The 24,316-nt window shown below is 33.1% G+C and overlaps 1 protein-coding gene across 5 annotated transcripts in view; it reads left to right on the top strand.

Moving 5' to 3' along the window:
* The window catches only part of EHBP1 (EH domain binding protein 1), a 359,202-nt gene that overhangs the window by 126,238 nt on the left and 208,648 nt on the right, over nt 1-24,316 (top strand). For all 5 annotated transcript variants that reach the window (XM_028515836.2, XM_036028025.1, XM_028515835.1 and 2 more), the window contains 2 exons: nt 14,559-14,740; nt 17,590-17,729. In XM_028515836.2, coding sequence (XP_028371637.1) covers nt 14,559-14,740; nt 17,590-17,729 — 322 coding nt within the window. The remainder of the gene's footprint in view (nt 1-14,558; nt 14,741-17,589; nt 17,730-24,316) is intronic.

Below are 24,316 nucleotides of genomic sequence, written 5' to 3' on the forward strand. Positions count from 1 at the left end.
AGAAAACTTCAGAATTCTGTCTGCCTGTTACTTTATTTCTTGGTGCTTTGATTTAGTTGCAAAGAATCAGAATTTAGAATTCTAATAGGCAAGAATAAGTAGAATCAGGCATTAAATTGTGGGACTCTGGACTGGTATGTGCTGCAAGCATTGATTTATTATCATCACATACTCACTACCTGCTAATGGTGATGCTGAGATGTAACCATCTAAACAGACAAAACAAGAGAATGGTATGGTTGCATTGATGATCACATTCATACTTAGAGAAGTCCAATAAAATAATTCTCAAATAATCCTGATAAGTCACTAAGAATTACTAAGTTGAAAAGGTTAGGTCAGTGTGAGACAAGTGAACTTTGTTTTGGTGGCTATTTCTTTATCAAAATGTCCAGTTCTGTGTAAAATTCAAATGAAGAATTCTGCTTCTGCTAATATGTCAGACTAGATAACATGAATAAGTCTGCTGCTGGAAAATAACTGAAAGTTTGAGTGAAATATGACCAAATGATCTTTATGAATGCACTCCCAAAATGACACAGATAGAAAAGAATCCAAAGAAGTTTTTTAAAATATTGAAAGCAGTTTAGAAGATAAGCATTCACCATAGCTTTATCCCTGAGGGTTTCTACTGAACCAGTCAGTGATTTACTGCTCTTACCACTGCATGGAGAAGCAGAAAAAGTCTAGTACCTCCCATTCCCCCAAGGTGGAAGGTCTAATAAGGTCTTTTTGCTGCACAAAGCAGACACCCCAGGCCTGTATTATTAGCATAGGGATGAAGAAGGGATAAACTCACTGTGCAAAAGAAGACAATGAGGAAAATCACCCCTTCTATTCATTAATGAGTAGTAGCAACATCACCCTTGAAAATTTATGACCAGGAGCTCCAGCCCTCACATGGGTTTCATTCAAGTATGTTCTTAATGATGTAATGAAGTTGCAAATTTTATTAACTTGCAGCCCCTGAGTATTAGTATTTTTAATATTTCTATGACAACAGGGGAAGTATGCACAAACCACTTATATAACATTGCAAAGAACAAAGTTATTCAAGAAAAAGCACTTGTGTGATTATTTCACTTGTAAATGAATTGCCCTTTTCCCTGGGAACACCATTTTTACTTGAAAAAATGAGTAATAGAAAAACTGGCTATTCACATTTAGATATTTATTTAGCAGATGTTTTCTTGAAATTGAATGCAGTGAGCCTGCTACTTAAAGGTAAAATGACTGAATTATTTGTTGGATAATGATACAATTAGAACTTTGAAGTAAAAGTTAGAATTTTGAAAAACTTGTACTTACCACGTTAAGCTTGATAGTTAACCAGATTTTAAAAAGTTTTCTGATGAAATAGGTAGTGATATAAGCAAATTTGGTTATTTTGATATTGAATAATGGCGTGTTTCAATATAGAACATCTGCATAGTTCAAAGAATCAATAAGTGTATGATGTTACAAAAGCATACATTAGTAAAAAATTTATTCAACATGCATGATAAAGCAGTGGAGTTTAACAGGATTTGAAAAGTTTATTAATATGACTTCAGATTCCACATTACTCTTAACCTTTAAGAGCTACCACTTGTTGAATTTTAGTGTAGTACAAAAGAAGACCCAAAATTATCTAAAAAGATTATTAAAATACTACTCTCTTTTCCAACTGCATATTTGTATGAGGATTTTCTTCATATACTTTAACTAAAACAACATATCACACAGATTGAATATGAGAGTGGGTATGACATTCCAGCTGTCAGTTAAACCAGAAAGACATTAAAGAGATCTTAGAGACATAAAGACACTAAAGAGGTTTGTAAAAATGCAAAACAGTGACTTTCTTTTCATTAGTGTTTTATATAGAGAGTATATGGAAAGCAAAGTTCCAAATAGGTTCACAGATAAATTTTACCAAGTATTTATGGAAGAAGTTATAACAATTCTCTAGGACTTCTTTCAGAGGATAGAAGCAGAGGGAATACTTTCTATAACATTCTTTGAAGCCAGTATTCACCTGTATCAAAACCAAACAAAGGCATTACAAGAAAACTACAGACTGATACCTCTCACATATGTAGATATAAAACTTTCCAACATAATATTAGCAAATTGAATCTAAAAAGTATAAAAAGAATTATACCCTACAACCAATTGGGATTAATCTAAGGGATGCATGGCTGGTTCAGTATTTGAAAATCAATTAATATAATCCATCACATCAGCAGACTAAAAATAAATCACATGATTATATCAATGGATGCAGGTAAATCATTTGACAAAATCCACCATCAATTAATGATAAAAACTAAGAATAGAGGGAAACTTCCTCAACTTGATGAACATTTACAGAAACACCATAGCTAACATCATACCTAATGGTGAAGAACTCAAAGCTTTCTTACTAAGACCAGATACAAAGCAAAGATGTTCATTCTCACCATTCCCTTTCAGTGTTGTGCTGGAAGCCTTTGCTGATGCAATAAGATAAGGAAATAAAAAGTATACATATTGAGATGGAAGATATAAAACTGCCTTTCAAAGCAGACTACATGATCATCTATGTAGAAAATCCAAAAGAATTCACAAGAAAACATCAGAAACTAATAATAATTATTACAAAGTTACAGGCTACTAGTAGGTTGATATACAAAAGAGTAAATTGCTTTCCTATATAACAATAATGAACAAGTAGAATTTGAGATAAAACCACAATTTGGTGTATATTAGCACACTCCACAATGAAACATGTAGTTACAAATCTAACAACATATGCACAAGATCTGTGTGAGGAATACTACACAATTCTGATGACAAAATCAAAGAACTAAATAAATGGATCTGTATTGCATGTTCATGGATCGGAAGACTCAATATTGTCAGCATGTCAGTTCATCCCAACTTGACCTCTTGATTCAATACAATCCCAATCAAAATCCCAGCAAGTTATTTTATGGCTATTGACAAATTGATTCTAAAGGAGAGCCAAAGACCCTGAATAGCCAACACAGTACTGAAGAAAAATGAAGTTGGAGTATTGATACCTCCTGATTTCAAAATTTGCTGTAAAGCTGCAGTGATCAAGATAGTGTGGTATTGGTGAAAGAGCAAAGAGATCAATGGAATTGAATAGAGTCCAGATGTAGATCCCTTATAAATACAGTCAGCTTATCATTGATAAAGGAACAAAGGCAATATAATGGGTTAAAGATAGTCTCTTCAACAAACGGTGCTGGACATCTGGACATCTGCATGCAAAAAAAACAAAACAAAACAAAAAACAACCAGACATCTGCATGCAAAAAAAAATTAAATACATACCTTATACCCTTCACAAAAATTAACTCAGAATGGACCGTAGACCTAAATGTAAAATGCAAAACTATAAAACTCCTAGAAGGTAACACAAAAGAAACCCTAGGTGACCTTGGGTGTGGTAATGCCTTTTCAGAACAACACCAAAGGAAAGAGCCATAAAAGAAATAATGGATATGGTGGACATTAAAATTAAAAACTTCTGCTTTGTAAAAGACATTGTTAAGAGAATGAGAAGACAAGCTACAGACTTAAAGAAGACATTTTCAAAAGATATAATTTCTAAATACACAAAGAACTCTTCAAACTCAACTATAAGAAATGAACCTAATTTAAAAATATGGGACAAAAACTTTCAGAGACACCTCACTCAAGATGGCAATTAGGCATACCAAAAGATACTCCAGCCCTGCCAGTGTGGCTCACTTGGTTGAGTCTTGTGCTGCAAACTGAAAAGTCGCCAGTTCAGTTCCCAGTCAGGGCATATGCCTGGGTTGTGGGTTTGGTCCCCAGTCAGGGTATACACAGAGATCAATCAATCTATGTTTCTCTCCCTTTCTTTCTTCCTTTCTTCTCCTCTCTTTAAAAATACACAACCCACAAAAGATGCTTCACATCATATATCATAAGGGATATGCAAATTAAAACAATAGTGAAGTTCCACTACACACCTCTTAGAATGGTCAAAATTTGCAATTTGACAACATCCAATGTTGGTGAAAATGTGGAGCAACAGGAACTGTGATAAGTTGCTGTTGGGAATGCAAATAGGTACAGCCACTTTGGTAGATAATTTTGCTATTTCTTATGAAAATAAACTCTTACTATATGATTCAGTAACCATACTCTTCAGTATTTACCCAAATGAAATGAAAACCCTTGTCCACACAAAAACCTGCACAGGAATGTTTATAGCAGCTTTATTAATACTTGCCCAAATGTGGAAGCAATCAAGATATCCTTTAGTAGGAAAATGGATAACTGTGGTATATCCAGACAATGGAATATTACTTAGTGCTAAAATGAAATGACCTATTAAGCCATGAAAACACATGGAGGGAAGTGCATGTTATGAAATGAAAGAAGACAGTCCGAAAAAGCTACACATACTGTATGATTTTAACTATATGATGTTCTAGAAAAAGCAGAAATATGGAGACAGTAAAAAGATCACTGGTTACCAGGGGCGGGGGTGAGGGAAACGAGTAGGTGAAGCACAGAAGATTTTTAGGGCAGTGAAATACTCTGTGTGATATTATAATGATGGATATATATTATTATATATTTGTCTAAACCAGTGAACGTACAACACCATGAGTGACCCTTAAGGTGAACTATGGACTTCAGGTGATTATGATGTGTCAGTGTAGGTTCATCTTGGTGAACAATGTACCATTCTGGTGAGTGATGCTAGTAATGGGGGAGACTGTGTATGTGTTGGGGCAGGGGGTATATGAGAAATCTCTGCTTCTTTCTCAATTTTGTTGTAAACCTAAAACTGCTCTAGAAAAATAACATCTCAAAAAGAAAAAGTATGTTTATTCATCATAAAAATGTTAGCATGCATTTATTAGTTATGTTTGCATGAACTAAATATTTATAAGTTTCTTATATATAATTTTAATAGGGCAAATATTGATAGATATAACCAACAAAATGAAAAAGCTCTTTGTAGTTCTCAATTAAAGCATGTAAAAGGGTCTTGAGATAAAAACATTGGAGAACTGTTGGTCTCAAGTGTCCAGCTAAAAGACACGTTATTGACTGGGAATTAAAATTGTTTCTGGCTATATGCTACTTACAAGAGAGAGTTCTAAAATAGAAGGAGATTATGTCAGAACGAGAAAGAGGAGCCTTTGAAGAAGTCTATGAGAAGCTTCTCAATTCTTTTACTTATCTGTTCCTTGATTTGTATGATTCAGAAATGTTCCATGACCCCACATTTGAAATTTCTTCTACACTGCTTGTCCTTGTTATTGTACATAGAAATACGGTGATTTGGTGCTATAGATGATTTTGCTCTGAATATATACTTTTCATGAGCCCATTGAACATTTAAGAAAATCAACTGAGTTAGGCTCCACAGCTTATCTCAAAATATTTTGAAGGATTGTCATTATATAGATGATATTTTGTGACCACCAATCAATTAAATAGTAATCAATTACATAAACATAAGGAAGACTCCATATAGATGAAAAAATGTTTCTAAACATCCTGTGAGTCAAGGAAGTTGTAATGAAAAATTAGAGAATATTTAACTACAGATTGACAAAAATAATTTATAATAAAACAGATGAGATATAGTTAAAGGAGTACTTAGACAAGTATATAACCTTAAATGTTTACAGCAAGAATGAAGAAATGCTCAAAATTCAGAACTTAGAACAGAAGATAACCAAGCAAAGTAGCAGGAAGAAAATGGTAAAGTTGAGAACAAACTACTGAAATGGAAAACCCATTCACTAGAAAGGATCAACAATGCCAAGAATTATTGATTTGGAAAGCCCAATGAAATGGACAGTTCATAGCAAGATTTGGGAACAAAAGAGAAGAGACAGAAATAGTATTGAGAGTGAAGAAATGTATAAAACTATAGATTCTGCAGGGATTAAAATAAAAAGTTTAAATAGTTTTATGTTACTCTGATTTCACATTTTAAATTTGAAATCTTGGATGAAATATATAAATTCTGAAAGAGAAAAATAGGGAAATGCTTATCTAAACTGGATTGGGAACATTATATCCCTGAATATTTCTATAATCATAAATAAATTATATACATAATTAAAACCTTTCCCCAAAAATAAAAGGCTCAGATAACTTTGAATGTTTTTTGATGTTCCATGGGAATGGGGAGTTGCTTTAGTTTAAGAAAATCTATTAATTTGCCACAGTAACACATTGAAGGTTAAAAAAACTTAAATTATCTCAAAGGTATAGAAAGAAAGCATTTGATAAAATTCAACACCTATTTGTATAAATAAAATTAGAAATAAAATTATTACTTCAAAGCAAAGTAATAATAGAAAGGAACTTCCTTAATTTTATAAAAAGTAATATTTTAAAATGAAGAAAATAAACCTATAGTAAACATGATACTTAAGGATAAAAAATCAGAAGCGTTCCCTTTTGATCAGGGGATCCTTTGTTGAGTTATAATAGTTGTCTGACTTACAAGTTTAAGGGGAGAAACAATTGGGTCTTCTCACTCCACCATGATGTTCCTGTCACTCCCGAAGCATTCTCCTTTAAAGGTCAGGAATTAGACAGCGATGGTCTTCTCACTGCACCTAGTTAGAATCATCTTGGAGGTCCTATCCAGTGCACTAGCAAAAAAGGAATGAAAACTTAAAGATTGGAAAAATGAAACAAATAGCTAATTTTCTAGATGATATGATTGTCTATATAGAAACACTCAAAGGAAGTATATATTATTAAAATTAATACAAGGGCATTAGTTTTCTTATATTAAAGTCTGTTTACAAATTCAACTGCCTTTCTATATTCTAGAAACAATTCAAGAATATAATTAAAAATAATATTATTTATATCAACTACAAAAATAAAGTTCTTAGGGATAAACCTAGCAAAACATATTGATATGTAAGACCTGTGTGGGGAAAAATGATAAAACATTGACAGACATTAAACTTTTAAATAGGGAACTATCCAATAAGGAGATTGTGTTGTGAAGATGTCAATATATCCAAGTGGATCTGTGCATGTAATACTCTTCCATTCAGAATCCTACCTGAATTTTTTTTAGAACTTGAAACCATTTGGGAAAGATAACAGGCCACAGATAACCAAAGGCATTTCTGAAATATGAAAATAAGGAGAGGAGTTTGCCTTAGCAGCCATCGAAACTAAGATAAAGCTTGGTAGTTGAGGAGATACTGTCTTGTTGAGATGTTAGAACAGTTATCCTGTGGTACCAAATTATAGGGGTCAGAAACAGACCTGTATATGCAAACCTGAGTTTTGGCCAAGTTTTGCAGATAGAGGAAAGAGGGGCTACATTGGGTTGGCCCAAAAGTTCATTTGTTTTTCCCCCAAGATGGCTGTCTCTAGTAGCTGTTAGTTTTCTTGAACTTCATTCGAAACAATTTTCTTAGATTGTATTGTGACAGCTGTCATATCAGTGTGCAATAAAAAAATATCAAAATTGAATTTTTGTGTAGCCATTTTAATATTGAAGATGGAGGAAAATATGCAACATTTTCAGCATATTATACTTGATTATTTCAAAAAAGGTAAAAATGCAACTGAAATGCAAAAAAAGATTTGTGCAGTGTATGGAGAAGGTGTGTGACTGATTGAAATTGTCAAAAGTGGTTTACTAAGTTCATGCGGAGATTTCTTGCTGGATGATGTTCCATGGTTGGGTAGATCAGTTGAAGTTGATAGCCATCAAATCAAGACATTGAAAACAATCAGTGTTATGCCACATAGGAAATAGCTGACATACTGAAAATATCCAAATAAAGTTATTGGTGAAAATGAAAAATTTCTTTTATTTTACAGAAAAAAATTAAATGGACTTTTTGGCCAAACCAATACTTCATGTATAGATTATATAATAAATAGTGCTATGTCAATTATTTAAACATTATTTTTTTAAGATTTTAGTTATTCTGGGAGTAAAAGGGAGAAAACTGTACTTGAACAATGATTAAAATAAAATTTAAAAAAGAAATGATACAACCCTACTGAGAAAAAAAAAAGATTTTAGTTATTTATTTTTTAGAGAGGGGAATGAAAGGAGAGAGAGAAACATCAATGTGTGGTTGCCTCTCATGTGCCCCTTCCTGGGGAGCTGGCCCACAACCCAGGCATGTGCCCTAGACTGGGAATCGAACCAGTGACCCTTTGATTTGCAGGCAGGCTCTCAACCACTGAGCCATACCAGCCAGGGCCAAACATTATTTTTTAAAATGAAATTGGATCCCCATGTGAAAACTTACACAAAAATTAATTCCAGGTTCCAATGACACTGAAATATGAAAAGCAAAGATGTAAATGTTTTGAAGGCAGTGTGGGAGAATAGCCTTATGACTTTAGGGTTGGAAAGATTTTTCTCAAGCAAAATGCAAAAGCATAGACCATAAAGAAAGACACTGCATATTAAAATTGAGAAGTTGGGCTCATTCAGGAGATTCTATAGAGAATGAAAATGGATGCATATGTGATTATCAAGAATTGAAAGATAATCATCACAGGAGAAAAAGTACAAAAGATTTCATAGAAGAGGAAACACATGGCCAATAAACTATAACAGGACAGTCAATGCAATTAATAACGGAAATGCAACTAAGGTGTAATGAGGTAATATTTAATAATCTCAGGTTGGCAAAAATGAAAAAGAATATACCAAGTGTTTGTAAGTGTGGAACAATGGAAATACTTAGACAATATAAATTAAGTACAGTCCCTTTGGAAAATAATTTGACACTTTTCTGGTAAAGTTGAATATGCCCATATCCTATGACTAGCAATTTCCATTCTAGAAATATGTTCTAAGTTATTGTACCTGTGCAATGGGATAGAGATAGAATATTCATAGAAGCTTTGTTAATTCAAAATAAATAAATGAACCTGCAAGCAACTCTCATGTCCATCAACTTTAAAAATGATGGGTAAATTGTAGAACATTCATATAATGCAATACTAGAAGCAGTCATTTAATGAATTACATCTGTACATAACAGCATAGATGAATATCAAGAATTTGATATTGAACATAAGAAACAAGTCACAAAACTTATTTTATGAGGTTTAAAAACATACAAAATTAGACAATATATTCTTTTACTTTTTATTGTGGTAAAATATACATAAGATTTACCATTTAAAAAGTGTTCAGTGTACAGTTCAGTAGCATTGAGTGTACTCACAATATTGTTTAACCATCCTCACTATCTGTTCCTGGAACTGTTTCATCACCCATATCAGAAACTCTCTATTCTTAAACAATAACTATCCCTCTCCCCTTCTCCCAGTGACTGGTAACCTTTGTTCTTTCTGTCTCTACAAATTTGCCCATTCCTCATATAAGTGGGATCATGCAATATATGTCAGTTTGTGTTGGTTTGTTTCACTTAGTGTAACACAAACCTCTTGTGTTGGTTTGTTTCACTTAGTGTAATGACCTCAAGGTTCATCCATGATGTAGCATGTGTCAGAATTTCATTACTTTTAAGACGGATTGATATTTCATTGTATGTATCTTCCACATATTGTTTATCCATTCATCAACAATATATTCTTTGGGGATGCATACATAGATAGTACTCTATTTTGAAAATGGGAGGGAAGAATAACCCAAGATTCAAGGTGCCAGTAACCTCTGGAGGAGGGAATTGGAGGGATGCAGTTAGGAACACAACATGGGGATTTTAAGATCCTGGTAGTGTTCTGTGTCTTCACCTAGATGATGGGTAGAGGATATTCATTTTATTATTCATTAAATAGTACTTATATACTTTATATATTGGTATATATGATATATTTTACAAAATTTTATAAAAAGCCCCATTGGTCTAATTTCCAGTGTCTTGTAAAAGACTTGATAATTTAACCATTATTACATGACAGATTTTTAAAGAAAATTCTATGAAATAAAGCTCTAACAATCATAAAATCTAAGTAAGTTTATCCCCCTATAGTCCTCTAGTCCTCTTACATGAGAGAATGAGTTAAATTTCTAGCATGTGGTTTATTTTGTGACATATTAAGAGGTACACGATGTCAGTTAAGTATTTTAATAGGGAGAGGCATTATATTAGTTTTATTTATCTTGGGGTCCATAAGAAATGAAACATCATACAATGAACTATTTTGTAGGAAGACCCTAACTTGAATAATTTAGACAAGCGATGTTTCCTCCAACTTCTCATAATATGAGCACAAAAATAACTTATATAACTATATAATTGTTATAACTATTATAACCTATATGATAGGTTATAACTATTACAACAATAATAACCTATATAAATATGTAATTGTTAGCTACCATTATGTTATTTATCTTTTTGTTAGTTATAACAAACTAACAAAAGTTGAAAAATTTGATAAACAAGTCCTGAGTCTCATGAGAATGTATTTATCTTATAATCAGTTAATTCCTTTTTATTATAAAATCTTCTCCCTTTTATGTTGTCCAGAGGAAACTTTTGTTCACCTAACACTTGTATTGTAACCACCTGAACAACAGTGAGAGTATATTGGAGTGGGGAATTTATTTTAGGTCTAGCAAGAATATATGGGGCAGGAGGGGGTGGTCCGTGCATACATTTTAATAACTACATTGCTACATTACTGTCTACTACAGTAGTGTAGTAGACATTACTCAAGTAAACATCCTGCATTAATTTCTGCATTTATTTTCTTCATTTCAAGATTGGCGATTCTGGATAGACTATTTGTAATTTTAGTATACTAGGTTAAATGACCCATAAATATTAGTATTATTATTTGTTAAGCACTTACTATATGCTAATGCTGTCTTAGGTATTTTTGTATGTTGTTCCAAGAATTTCTCTAGGACATAATTCTAGGATAGGAATTGCTGAGTTATAAGGTATGCATGTGTTCACATTTACAAGGTAATGTCAAAAAATCCTCCAAAGTGGCTCAATGAATTGAAATTCTTTCTTGCAGTGTAAAAAAGTTTGTATTGTTCTTATTGATACTTGATTTTATCTGACATTTAAAAATATTTGCTAATCTGAGAGAGTGAAACTGAGGTTCAGGTACATGAAAAAATATGCCAAAGATAAATCAGTGAATAAGTACTGGTGCCACATACAGTAGGCTGGATTTCAAAGAAATGGAAATATGTAAGTTAATTCTTTTTTTATAACAATGAGAATAGTTATTTAAAAATGAGAGAGTGATTTCTTAAGTAAAATAATGTTATATAAAAACTTCCTTAGGAGGAAGTATTTCTGAAAGTGTGATTTTAAATTAACTAGATCAGACAGAATCACCTGGTAGTACTGGTTTGTGTGTGTATGTGAGGGGGGTGGGTGGGATGGTAGTGGGGAGGGGAAGTACTTAGTATTTTTAGAAATGTGGGGCCCATCTCTAGTTTGAGTAATTTAGGATCTCTGGGAATGGTATATAGGCATCTAAATTTTTAACAAGCTCTCCTAGTTTTATTTTTGTTTTTTAATAAAACTTGGAGTTTAAGAAAACTGCTTAAGGGATATTAAAGTGATTGCCAAAATACTGCCCGGGTCACATACAAACAAACAAATATATAAACATGGGACCAGAGGCAGAAATGCAGTTTTACACATATGTGTATATAAACACTTCTTCTTGACTCTTGTCATCTAACTTCCTTTCTCTGAGTTCCTCTTACTATTTTTCTTTTATTTCTGCCCTCTTGTCTAACCTACATGTGACATGAAATAGTATTAGAACTCTGGCACCAACAGCAGTAATTCTCTCTAAAGTTTTCCTGCCTGGCTGACTCTTACTCCTTTAAAGAGGACTATGAGATGCAAAACATATGCTCATATAGCAATGCAATCAGTTAATTCATTCCTTTGTATAGAACTGTTGGTAGTAATGATCCCAATCTTGAGTGGGTAAAGATTTAGACTCAATGGTTATACAAAGTGGAGACTCTTTGAGTTGGGGTTAGAGCTGTGAAAGATCCTCATGTTTTCTTCATTAGCATTCTTTTTATGTGTACTTTCTATGAGATAGCTAATTTCAGGTGGACAACAATGTCTGAACTAGGTGAAGAATTAATACAAATACCATTCAGACCCCTTTTCCCAAGGACACCAGACTTTGGTGAGACCCTGTGTTAATATTAGTAATAGATGTTGTAGACTCAAAAGAGCCCTGTACTGCTTATCTGCCCATACTTTATAAATGACTGTTTTTATTCTTGCTGAGCAAGTTACAGCTTTTAGTTAAGTAGTATAGCTAATGGTGTTTAGAACTTAGTAATTTTACTTCCTTTTTTCCTGGAGACACCAGTTTACCAAATACTTAAAAATTCCCAGAGTTCACCAGAAAATCTTTTCTACATAATTTTTATCTAAAAAATGAAATCAACAGAATGTTAATCATCAAAACTCTAGATTTTGCAGGAATCATCCTTAAAGTGGGCTTGGGCTTTCAAAATTATGTGCATTTCCAAGTTCTCTTAATTTTTATAGTTTGATTATTTGGTTATAAAATTAGATAATTACTATTAAGGGATCAATGCAATACTTTCTGAAATAGATGTTTAACGAAATCTGAAAATAATATGTGTCACTTTGTATGTCATGCTTTCAAAGCAGAAACTTTAAGTCCTACATTATATGTAGAAGTTGTTAGCTATTCTAAAGGTACAGTAAGAGATTATTGTTCATATCAGTGTAATAAATTGATACTCCCTGATTGTACTTTTTCATTTTGCACATTGTCAGAACCTTGGACTTTAATCTGATTCTTTGATTGACAGTAGCGACCAGGGAAAGAACACTTGTATTGTTTGAGGTAGTCACATCTGTTCAACTTGATTCAGTACAGGGTATTTGCATATTCTTAAGTATTTCTTCTGAGCAAGCTTAAATCCTCCTCCTCAAGTGCTTGATGCATTTTTGAAATTCATTCATAAGGTATCTACATGCACTAATAGTTCTGTATAATATTGCTGTGCATAATCTGACAGATAAGACCACATTTTAAAACAAGGTATTCTTTAGGGATGCTACATTACATTTTTACTTGTTCTGCTGGCAGAAATGTCATTTTTTTTAAAAAAAGGTCATTTCAATGTGTTGATTAAATTAGTATATCTTAATTTTAGACAAGTTTGTCAATCATGGGAAAAATAAAGGTTTATTAGATAATTCAAATGTTAATGGTAGTTTTTTCTGCCTCGTTTGGAAAACTGAGTAATTTTATAGAACACCATTATAGAGCTTGAATGGACTTGCTTAGTCTCCTTATTTTATAGGGAGGCTCAAGTTTACTGACTTAGTCATGTAGTATGGAAATCAGGCCTTATTTTAGGTCAAAACTTTCAGAGCAGTAAACTCTAAGGGATGCTAGTATATGACCTCTGGTTTACATTAATGATGGTATATGACCTCTGATGTACGTTATTTACAAATTGTCCTACTTCTAAAATTTCCCCTTGCCATTAGAACACATAGTCAGGGGTTGTTATGCCTTATTCATTATAACATTTCTCCAGAATTAACACCATATCTTATTCATACTTAATGCCTAACCATTATTTTGCTATCCTGTTATCATTGTTCTCCTAGGCTATTATTCTGTGAAGGATAATTTTGAAACATGATAGTTTATTAATGGACTGTTAAATACCTTCGATGTCAAATAGGTTTCATTTTATGTTTCAATTCTGATGAATTGGCAATAGCTATGTGGAGAATTTTGAAATCTGCTGGTGTTGCTTAGCAGTGTCTGCTGCTGGCATAGGATTGGAGAAACCAACTCTTCTTCCTTGGTATATATGACCTTAGGAAAGAGAGAGAACCATAGACTGGAGTGATTAGAAAAGGCCCTGGGAAGAAATAAGGCTCAAAGTATGAGATAGAATTCAGATTTTGTAGACAGCAGGAGGTAGAATGCCACTGAGGCTAGGTGTTTTGTTAAAAATTATAGCTGTTCAATAAGGTTTAATGTAACTTAATATCATATTTACATTATAATATAAATAAGTTACATTAAATATAAATAAAGTAAGGAAAACAGTTATTGAGAACTTTGATATCGAGACCTGTGCTTTTTATAGGAACCCTGGAGACTTTCTGTGCTAGTTTGCATTCTTACCTTTCCGTCCCCAAGCTATTGATGATTGTTTAAATTTTTCCCTCTTTCTTCATGGGGCAGCTCTCTCCAACTTTATACTCTGCCTTAAATATATAAAAGTTGTTATATAACCTTATCACAATTTTATTTCATTATTGTATTACAGGAATTCATTGAAGAGGGAAGTATTAATTGTTATTTAGTCGTATTATTAAAATTGTATTTGAGCCCTGGCTGCTGTGGCTCAGTGGATTGAGTGCTGGCCTGTGAACCAAGAGGTCACTGGTTTGATTCCCAGTCAGGGCACATGCCTGGGTTGTGGGCCAGGTCCCCATTTGGGGGTGTGAGAGAAGCAACCACACACTGGGAAAAAAAAAAGGAAAAATTGTATTTTAAAATATTTAGCTAAAAATAAATAACTCCAAATTACATAATTATTTTTTATTTTTCAGGAATCCCTTTCTGGTCGAAGGAAAGCTCTTGCTACTAGCAGCATCAACATGAAACAGTACGCAAGCCCTATGCCAACTCAGACTGATGTCAAGTTAAAATTCAAGCCATTGTCTAAAAAAGTCGTATCTGCCACTCTCCAGTTTTCATTGTCTTGCATTTTCCTCCGGGAAGGAAAAGCCACGTAAGTTTCTTTTGTTATGAAAGTTGCTTTAGAGTATGTTTAAAGCACTGTAGATAAATAGTTTTTGACTCAGTAGATTGGCAGCAGTTGAGAAAATCCCACCACATACCAAACATTTTTGCCATTCTTTGTTTCAGAAGCTGAATGAGATGAACGCTTTGTTATTTATAGCCTCTTTTGACTCTTGAGAATGAACAATAATATAAAAGTGATTACAGCAAGTTTCAAATGATAAATTCAATTATTATAGAACATCATACATGTTTGATTTGTATTTTAGTGTTTTCAGTGTAAGTGGCTGTACTCTGAAATACAGACAGTTCAGTTTGTGGGACTGTTTGATCGAGCTGAAATGTGAGAGGAACCCAAAATAAAAAGTTCAGGATAAGAGTGATGAAAGAATTAAAGGAACTTTTACCAATTCATGTTCTTTGGCTCAGCCTCCCAAAAATTGTATGGCAAGGTACAGTTAGATGAACTTTGTTATAATCACTATCCTTTTCAAAAATCACTTCTAAAGCACAGAACGGGCATTTACAAAGATAATTTCTGTACCCAGTTCTAAGTCTCTGAAAAGACTAACATTATAACTGGATAAAATGAGATGAACATTGCTAGAAGAGATTAAAAAAACAGCAACATTCACACTGGTTTGCATATAGTCAAGCCACAGGTTAGTACATGTTTTGGGTGTAGTGAAAAGGTTAGTACCTGTTTAGGGTGGAAGATTCAGGGAAAGGAGAAATGCAAGTTCTATGCCTAGAATTAAAAGGTGAGGGGGAGAAATCAGCTATAACCATTTCAGTACCATCCGAATCACAGTTCTGAATGTATTTGACCTAGTGAAATGTGGTTACTAAAATTGGTCATGTCTGCGTGACTGATTAGACTGAATTCTGTGCGTCAGTCAAAATGAGATGTTTGGCACTCATCTGTAGGGCAGCAAATGACTTAATAGATAACAGTAAGCCTCTTCTCTGGAAAGTTTGCTTCTAAGTGAGTGTGGCAGAGAGACAGTACAGAATGAAAGCAATTAGTCTTTCATCTCAGGACCTCAAATTGTAGACTTAAATATTGAGAAATTAAAAATAAAGACCTTACCCCGAAGTCCAAGCCAAAATGAAAGGTAAGGAAACAAGGGAAGAAGAGAGAAAACAAAATCAGAGACGATCCTTTGAAGGTGGACTTTTTTCCAGTGGCATAAAGCAGTAAGTGAATCAGCATTATTCATAGGATTATGGGTGAGAGGAAATTCAGTCAAACCAAGAGTGTCAGTTTGAGTGAAGGATTCTCTCAGAGGCTCTAAATTCCCTCTCTACCTCCTCTTTCCCTGCCCCCTTCTTTTCTCAAAGAAAAATATTCAGGGTTAAATTATGAGGAAATTAAAGAGGTAAAATAAAGCAAATTTGCATTTTAAGAATAATGTTATATCTTGAAGTTATCCCTTATTGATAGGTGAACAATTTGTAAGGCATTCATATAATGTAACACAACTTTTTTTGATCATGTAGATTTTTCCCTACCTTATTTTAAAAGGGGAAATGATTTTAACTCTAAGCTTAAATGAGATAAAATGCAGTTTCAAAAACCAGTGTAGTGTTCAAAGTCATATTATATCTGAAGAGTGAATATCAATTAAGTATTATTTTAGAAAAGGAATTTTTTTTATTGTATTGTGCTAAGAACATGAGAAACTGTTTTAATTTGGCTTTCTGAGTTTTAAGGAAGTATGCCTGATTGAAATTTAGTTTGTATATGATGTATTAGAAATATGTTTCATTCACTGTAGTTTGTTTGAAATTTAAGGTAAAAGTGATAGATCAAGAAAACATAAATTATTTGATATTTTAAGTATTTAATATATTTTTTCTTTTTATTTCTGTTCATATTTTAATGTGATTTATCTTTTAAACACTTTATATAAAAGTATTTTTACATTTTACCTACTATGTGGTATTTAACTTATAATCAATGCAGGCTATTTTCTATCCTTTAATTCTTAAAAAGGCCAGACTTTGTCTTAAACAACTTTTTATATTACATTAATTTTTTAACTTTGGGGAGTTATAGATAGCCCCTTTGAGAAAAATCCACCTTTAAACAAGATTTAAGTATAATTTACAGGGCCTTACTACTTTTTTTCTCTTGAGTTCACAAAACCAAAAGTGTTCATGGACTTCAGATTGAGAATTTCTATTTTAATTTCTTATGAAAATTTAAATACTTTAAAGTCTATATCTCATCAACTTTGCCAACTGTTTCACCGTTTTATGAAACAAGTTTTTGTTTCCAAAATTCATGGTTGAGAAATCATACTTTAATCCCATAAAGAAAATTTTAGTCTTCCATAGGTCTACAGCACTGAATTAAAGTAACTCCTAACCAGTTAGTTTTTAATCCTGTTTGCTTTTTACTACTTAAACATGCTTTTTAAAAATTAGTAAATGAGGATCCTGGCCACGTAGTTCAGTTGGTTAGAGCATTGTCCCGATATGCTAAGGTTGCAGGTTTGGTGTCTGGTCAGGGCACATACAGTAATCAACCAATAGGTGCATAAGTAAGTGGAATAACAAATCAATGTCTCTCTCTCTCACGCCCCATCCCTCCCTTCTTCCCTGTCTCCCTCCCTCTTTTCTCTGTCTCTCCCCCTTTCTTCTACCTAAAATCATTAAATTAAAAAAAATTAAAATTAATAAATGAGTATTTAGATTTTTCAGTAGTATGTACAACTGTGTAAAAAGACTTATTAACATATGGAAAGGGAATATATTAATACTATTTTCTTAATAAACAATTCTCTTTCAATCAGTGTCATTTAATGAACTGTGTATTATACATTATTGATATAGGGATGAAGACATGCAAAGTTTGGCTAGTTTGATGAGTATGAAGCAGGCTGACATTGGGAATTTAGATGACTTTGAAGAAGATAATGAAGAAGATGATGAAAACCGCGTGAACCAAGAGGAAAAAGCAGCAAAAATTACAGGTTGGTTTTATGAACATTAAGCTAAAAGTTTATCTTTTTTTGTGTGTAAAGTTGAAAAACTCATTCTTATTTCCCAGTAAAAAGCAGTTTCACTAACAAGGTATTTTTTTCTTCCTTAAGTCTTTCTAGTATAATATGCCATTTAGCTCTCTAAAAATTTTGCATGCTGCTGGTCATAATAGATTTCAGCAGTTTAACATCAACTCCAAGTTTAGTCAAGTAAGGATTGAAACTAGCCCTGGCTGGTGTGGCTCAGTGGATTGAGCACGAGCCGGAAAGCCAAAAGGTTGCTTGTTCAACTGATTCATGTTTCTCTCCTCTTTCTCCCTCCCTTCCCCTCTCTCTGAAAATAAATAAAATCTTTTAAAAAATAAAGTATAAAACTTTATAGGAACTACTAATTATAACATAAAGTACCCTAAATATGCTCATACTTATTTTGTCAATGTATGAATGAATCCTCTATAAGTAAAGAAATGAGAAGATACATTAGCGACCTTCTCCTAGCTTGTTGACATTTTATCCTATATCTAGAAGCTTCCATGTAATTATTCATTATAGTTTGATCAAACAACTACCTAACCTCTTTATATTAATTGGTCAATAAATGCCTATTGATGATTTGGCTATCACGTATAAGGAACTGATGTTATATCTTTATTATCTGAGTAAAAATAAAGTACTAAATATATATACTCATTTCAGCTAATAAATTGCTCTAAATTCCTGGGTTGGTATTCCTTGACTTCTATCATTTACTTCACCTCTTAGTGATTTCTCCAAATTCATAGGGCACTTCGTCATCCAACTCTTGGCTCTACCTCAACTCTTACTGTTATATGAAGGATTTCCACAGATTATATAAATGACCCATTTAATTCCTTAGTTAAAAAGTTTCTTGGCTTAGCTTCGGTGATCTTCACTTGCGCTCCATGTCTAGAAATCTGTTGTAAGGAATTGCTCAAACTTATATGCAGAAACAGATGTTTTGTACTGTGTTACTTTTATAAATTATTATTTTCTAATTCATGTTTGCTACTTTGATTTCTTATTTAACCAGAGGGTGTTTAGGAGAGTTTGTTTTATTATGGGCTCTATTTATTTTTAGTTTCTTTGTAGTTTAGTTTCATACAAGATTCTGAAGCCTGTTAAATTTCAGTTTTTTAAAAAATATGTTTTTCTCTGTAGTCTAGATACATGATCTATTTATTTATGAAAGATAGAGAACTTCAATGTTAATTTAGTTCATAAAAATTTATTTCCTCATAACTTCATTGTGGATTGTCATTTGATCTGTTTGCCCCATTTAATGTTTTTTCTTTGAAATTTTGTGTGATGTTGATATTTGTAACCCATACTTTCTTTACATTTGTTTTCATTGATGTATTTATTACATTTTTAACCTATCTGTATTAAGTGTTTCTCTCATACATAGTATTTCACTGATCTAACTTTGTAGTCCTTGCCCTTTAATAGTTATGTTTCTTGATAATTGACATACTTAATTTCACTTACATTACTTTACTTATACTTTTGGGAAGGATTTTTAAATTATTTTTTCCTCATTACATTTTGTCATTCTCAAATTTTTTTATTTAAGCATTTTTTAATAGTGTAACTTGGAAGTTAAATATCCTGTTTTCATTTTAGAATATCATCCTCTAAAATTAATAAGCCAGATGAAAAAATGAATAAACCTATATTTCTCTACTAATATTAAAAATAAAACATAATGTGTAAACTCACTTCTTGTAAGATGACAGATTCAATATGATTCTCTCTTCTCTTTATTTGAACCACTCCCTCTAACCCCTTCTGACTATTATTTTTCTTTCCATAACATTTTTTTTCAATAATAAATGCTGACATTTGCATTCTATTTATAATGATGTCAGCAACAATTATACAGTTCTTTTTAAAATGCCATGTCTTTCCTGTCTTTGAGTTCTTTGTTTTATTTGGCTAGTTGGAGTAGTTCAAGAAGATAAGTTGGTGTTCTTCCCCTACTACCACCAGTGACCTTCTACCTGTCTTTCAAACTTTAATTCTGTTGCCACATAGTCTGAGAAGCCTTTCAGTCTATGCCTGCCCACTCCCGCTTAAGCTTGACCACTTCAACCTTTATGCTAACCCTGTACTATTTACAAATGCAGGCATTTCTTACAGCATGAGTTTTTGTAATGCCAGTGGAAAATAATTTGATCTTTTAATTAGAGGGTACAGTTTGTTCTTTGTAGATGGCTTTTAGTTAAAACTAAGTCTCAGTTAGGCACTAGTACCATAAGTAGAAATAAAAACTCCATACATTTACATAGGTGTTTTGAGCTATATTGTATTGTCTTGGTCACAGTAATGAGAAAAAATGGTGATTACAATATGTTACAAGTTCTGCACTGGTATTGAAAGGAAAAATACAGATTTAATGAAGGCATTCAATTATAATTAGATTTTATAGCTAAACTCTTGTTTTAGTTCATTTGGTTTGCCATAACAAAGTATAATAGGCTGGACAGCTTATAAATAGCAGGATTTTTCACAGTTCTGGAGGCTGGAAGTCTGAGAATAGGGTACCTGCATGATCAGGTGAGGGCCCTCTTCTGGGTCACATACTCTTTACTGTATTCCTCATATGGTGGAAGTGGTCAGGCTTGCTCTTTTGGGCCTGTTCTGTAAGGCCATCAATCTCATTCATGAGGGCTCCACCCTCATGATCTAATCACCTCCTGGAGGCTCCATTCCTAATACTATCACACTGGGAATTAGGATTTCAACATATGAATTTGGGCAGGGGGGACACAAACATTCATACCGTAGCAACCATTATGGCTTAAACATATACATGTACCTTATTTTCCAAAATTTTTGCCCAAGGAATAACTTTATTTTAGGTAGCTTAAAATTTGCTGACCCTAATTGAATAAATTGTTTTAATGCAACTTGTGGTGATCCAAGATTTCTTTAGAATACTACTATTATTTATATATTTCTTTTCCCTATTTTATAAAGTACTATGTTCTAATTTTTTTCATCTCTAGCTTCTCGCACATTGTCTAGAACATATTGAGAATTTAATAGATGTTAACTGAAAGGCCATAAATGAACGAATGGGGCTTCCCTCTTCTATTGTAGCCCATGTTGATCACGCTGGCTTATTATCTTATTGCATTCATTTTTCCCTTTAATAATGTACTACCTTGTATAAGGTAGTGTGGTCCCATTTAATGGAAGGGGTGTAATGTAGAGGAGATGCATAATTCAAACCTTAAATGATTCAAGACTAATTTTCCAAAAGTGATGAATGTAAAATGTGTGTGTTAAGGGACCAGAGGTAGGTGGGGACTGTGGTGATTAGATGTGTGTTCTAAGTCAGTAAATCCACAATATTGTAACATATTTGTCTTTTGATGTTGCATTTTTTCCCCTGTATTTGCAGAGTACAGTCACTTAAATTAATAGCACAGCTTGTTATGGCAGTGGTTTGGCTGTCTTGCTTGTACTTTTTTTTAGCACATGTAAATTCTACTCCAAAGTTACTAACTTTCAGGATTTTTTTAAAGCATTATGGTTAAAAATATATTATAATGTAACAGCAGTAATGTTAAAATAATAGCTAAAGAGTAACAAAAATGAATATTTTATAAATATGATACAAATAAAGTATGGTGGGTATTTTCATTTACCAGCTAATGTGACAATAACTTAAATACAGCTTACATTCACTCCTTCAGCTTTGAAATTGTTGACACAGTTTTTATAAAGGAAGGTATCATTATTTTAAATTTTGCCTACATTATAATATAAATACATAAAATACAATAACATTGTATCAATAAAATTATATGGGTATATTATTACCCAGCTAAGTTGCAAACTTCTTGAAGGAACATATTGTTACAATTATTTTGTATATATCTTAGATTGACACCTAGAGGCTATTCATGTAGTCAGTAATTTCTTATGGAATATTGCTGTAAGGCAGTAATAATTAACATACCATGTCTTCTGAAATTAGAGTCTTTTCTAGAAGGTAAAAATAGTTTCATGGTATCTGTTCTTGGACTGACCAAAAATCTGTACCCTCTTCTCGCTGAGACAGAATTCACTGCTAACTAGAAACACTCTGGGACTGGCCCTTAGGCAGGAACCTTTTATTAATGATATATGTGTAGATGCATTCTACAGAGGTGCAGTAGGGGGAATTGCAGTTGGAAACATCACTGAAATGTAGTGAGAGTGATAGACCTTGGAGTTAAAGAAACAAACCCTTTTAATGAAAAGTTTCCTTCCATAATAATTTGAAAGTTTGTAATATTGTAGCAAATATTAGAAGTTATATGTGGTTTCAGAACAATCTGTACCTTCATCTATATGGCAGCCTCACAGTGCTTGAACCAAAATATGGTAATTGGACCATCCTTGGTATACATGTTAAGTATCTGAACAAACAACAACAGGAAGAGAAAAAGAAAGTCTCCTGCACAAATGTTATTGAATACAGCCCAAAAATCAGGTGTAAGTGAAGCAATTTATAGCAAAACATTATCAGGGAAACTAGACACTATGAGATACCTGAAAGGGCACTGGTTTACCTGTAGTTCTTGCAAAGATCACCAAATATTCTCCTTGGGCTTAAGTACACATTCAGACTCACATGGCCTGAATTGGCCAAACTTAGCATTAGATTCACTTAGAAGGATATTGGACAGGAAGCAGCATGTCAGCAGAGCATTTATTTTTTTCCTGGAATCCTCACAGCAGCACAAGTGCTGTTCTTTGACTTCTGTACTCACATGACAACTTGAGTACAAGCAGACAAGATCCACATAGTTAACAGCAGCAGTTAGGTTAGAATCTTCATGCTGTCCAAGAGCTGATATCTTTTGTTACAGTTTAATAAACATAATTTCCCTGGTCCCTGTAAGGGACATGTCCAGTTACAAGTCTCCACAATCAGAGAAGCTCAAGCTGTGGCCTTCCATTGTGTGTATAGTCCACTGGCAGTCCTCCCATCCTGATGTAATTTATGAATCAGGATTCATTTCTACCATAAGTAATTTGCCTGGTGTTTGTCAGTCCTTTTCCTATAGTTGGTAAAATTAATTTTGGAAGAGGAAGAGAATGATATACTGGCTACTTTCAAGGAACATAATCTTACAGTATAGGTGGTAGTAGAGGTATGAGGAGCTTGAGTTGATTATGATATGACTCAGCCCTTTGAGATCAAATGTCCTACTTGAATAGGGATAAATAGGGCTCCCTCTTTTGATTAGAAGGTCCCTGGAAATAAACTTGGGACTCTAGTGAGAGAATACATCCATTAATTTGCTTCGGGTTTTTACCAGGATATCTATTGTCCAGTACCTAGAAGGCTCATAAACAAAATCATAGGATTTCTGTGGACTCTATAAAGTAAAAAAAAATAAAATGAAAGGAATAAATGGCACCCTATTCTGGAGGTCTGTGTAAAGGATGAGAATTTTTGAAATTCTCCATCTATTAGGTGTTAAGTTTGGGAAATAGAGTAGAAACATAGAGATGGGATCAGTTCTGATTTTTTTGAGCTAAAAGGTTTATAAGGTACTACAGTTAACTCCTTTCTAAAGGAGTTTGAGACGATAAAATGAGAAATTGAAGACAGCAAGAATATCTCTTCCCAGTGTTCAGAATTCAAGTGTGTGTCAATTCAGAGAATAGTAGAAGCAGCAGAAGATACAGATAACAAATTTATCCTACTTTCTGTTGCACTTCTAAACTCTTACGCTGCTTTGTTTCTACTAATGACAATTAAACATTCTCTAACATCCCCCTCAAGGCTCTGGGAGAATTCTGCAGATACTAGAAGCCCATCTCACCAGACCGGAATGGAAGTGAGAGATCTGAAGAAGTTAGAAGCTCTATAATGTTTACTTAGGGTAGAAGCCAGGAGACAAATAATACTTTAAGTATCAACATGCATTTGCTGAGGATTTGTCCTAGGAATGGAAGGTTGGTTTAACCATATTAACAGAATAAAAGAAAAAAACCATATTTTTTTCTCAAAAGGAGCATTTGACAAAATTCAATACCTGGTTTCTCAGCAGTTTTATTATAAGGGAATTTCTTCATTTCGATAAAAGCATTTATGGAAAGCTACAACTAACATCGTACTTTATGGAGAAACCCTAAACACTTTTCTCCTAAGATTGGGATCAAGGCAAGGATATTTGCCCTTACCACTTACATTCAACATTATTCTGGAAATCCTAGCAGGACACAGTACACAAGATCAACGTGGGGAAATCTGTATTTTTATATATGAACAACTAACATTCAGGAAATGAAATTAATAAAACAATTTCATATATAATAGAGGTTAAATGTAACGTAGACTACTTAGATGTAAATTTAACAAAAGATGTGAAAAAAACCTTTACATTGAAAACAATACATTACTGAGGGTAATTAAAAAGACCTTAATAGCCCTGGCTGGCATAGCTCAGTGGATTGAGTGCGGACTGTGAACCAAAGTGTCCCAGGTTTGATTCCCAGTCAGGGCACATTCCTGGGTTGCAGGCCACAGCCCCCAGCAACCCCACAGTGATGTTTCT

The sequence above is a fragment of the Phyllostomus discolor genome, chromosome 6 (genome assembly GCF_004126475.2).
Source record: "Phyllostomus discolor isolate MPI-MPIP mPhyDis1 chromosome 6, mPhyDis1.pri.v3, whole genome shotgun sequence".
NCBI classification, from domain to species: Eukaryota; Metazoa; Chordata; class Mammalia; order Chiroptera; family Phyllostomidae; genus Phyllostomus; species Phyllostomus discolor.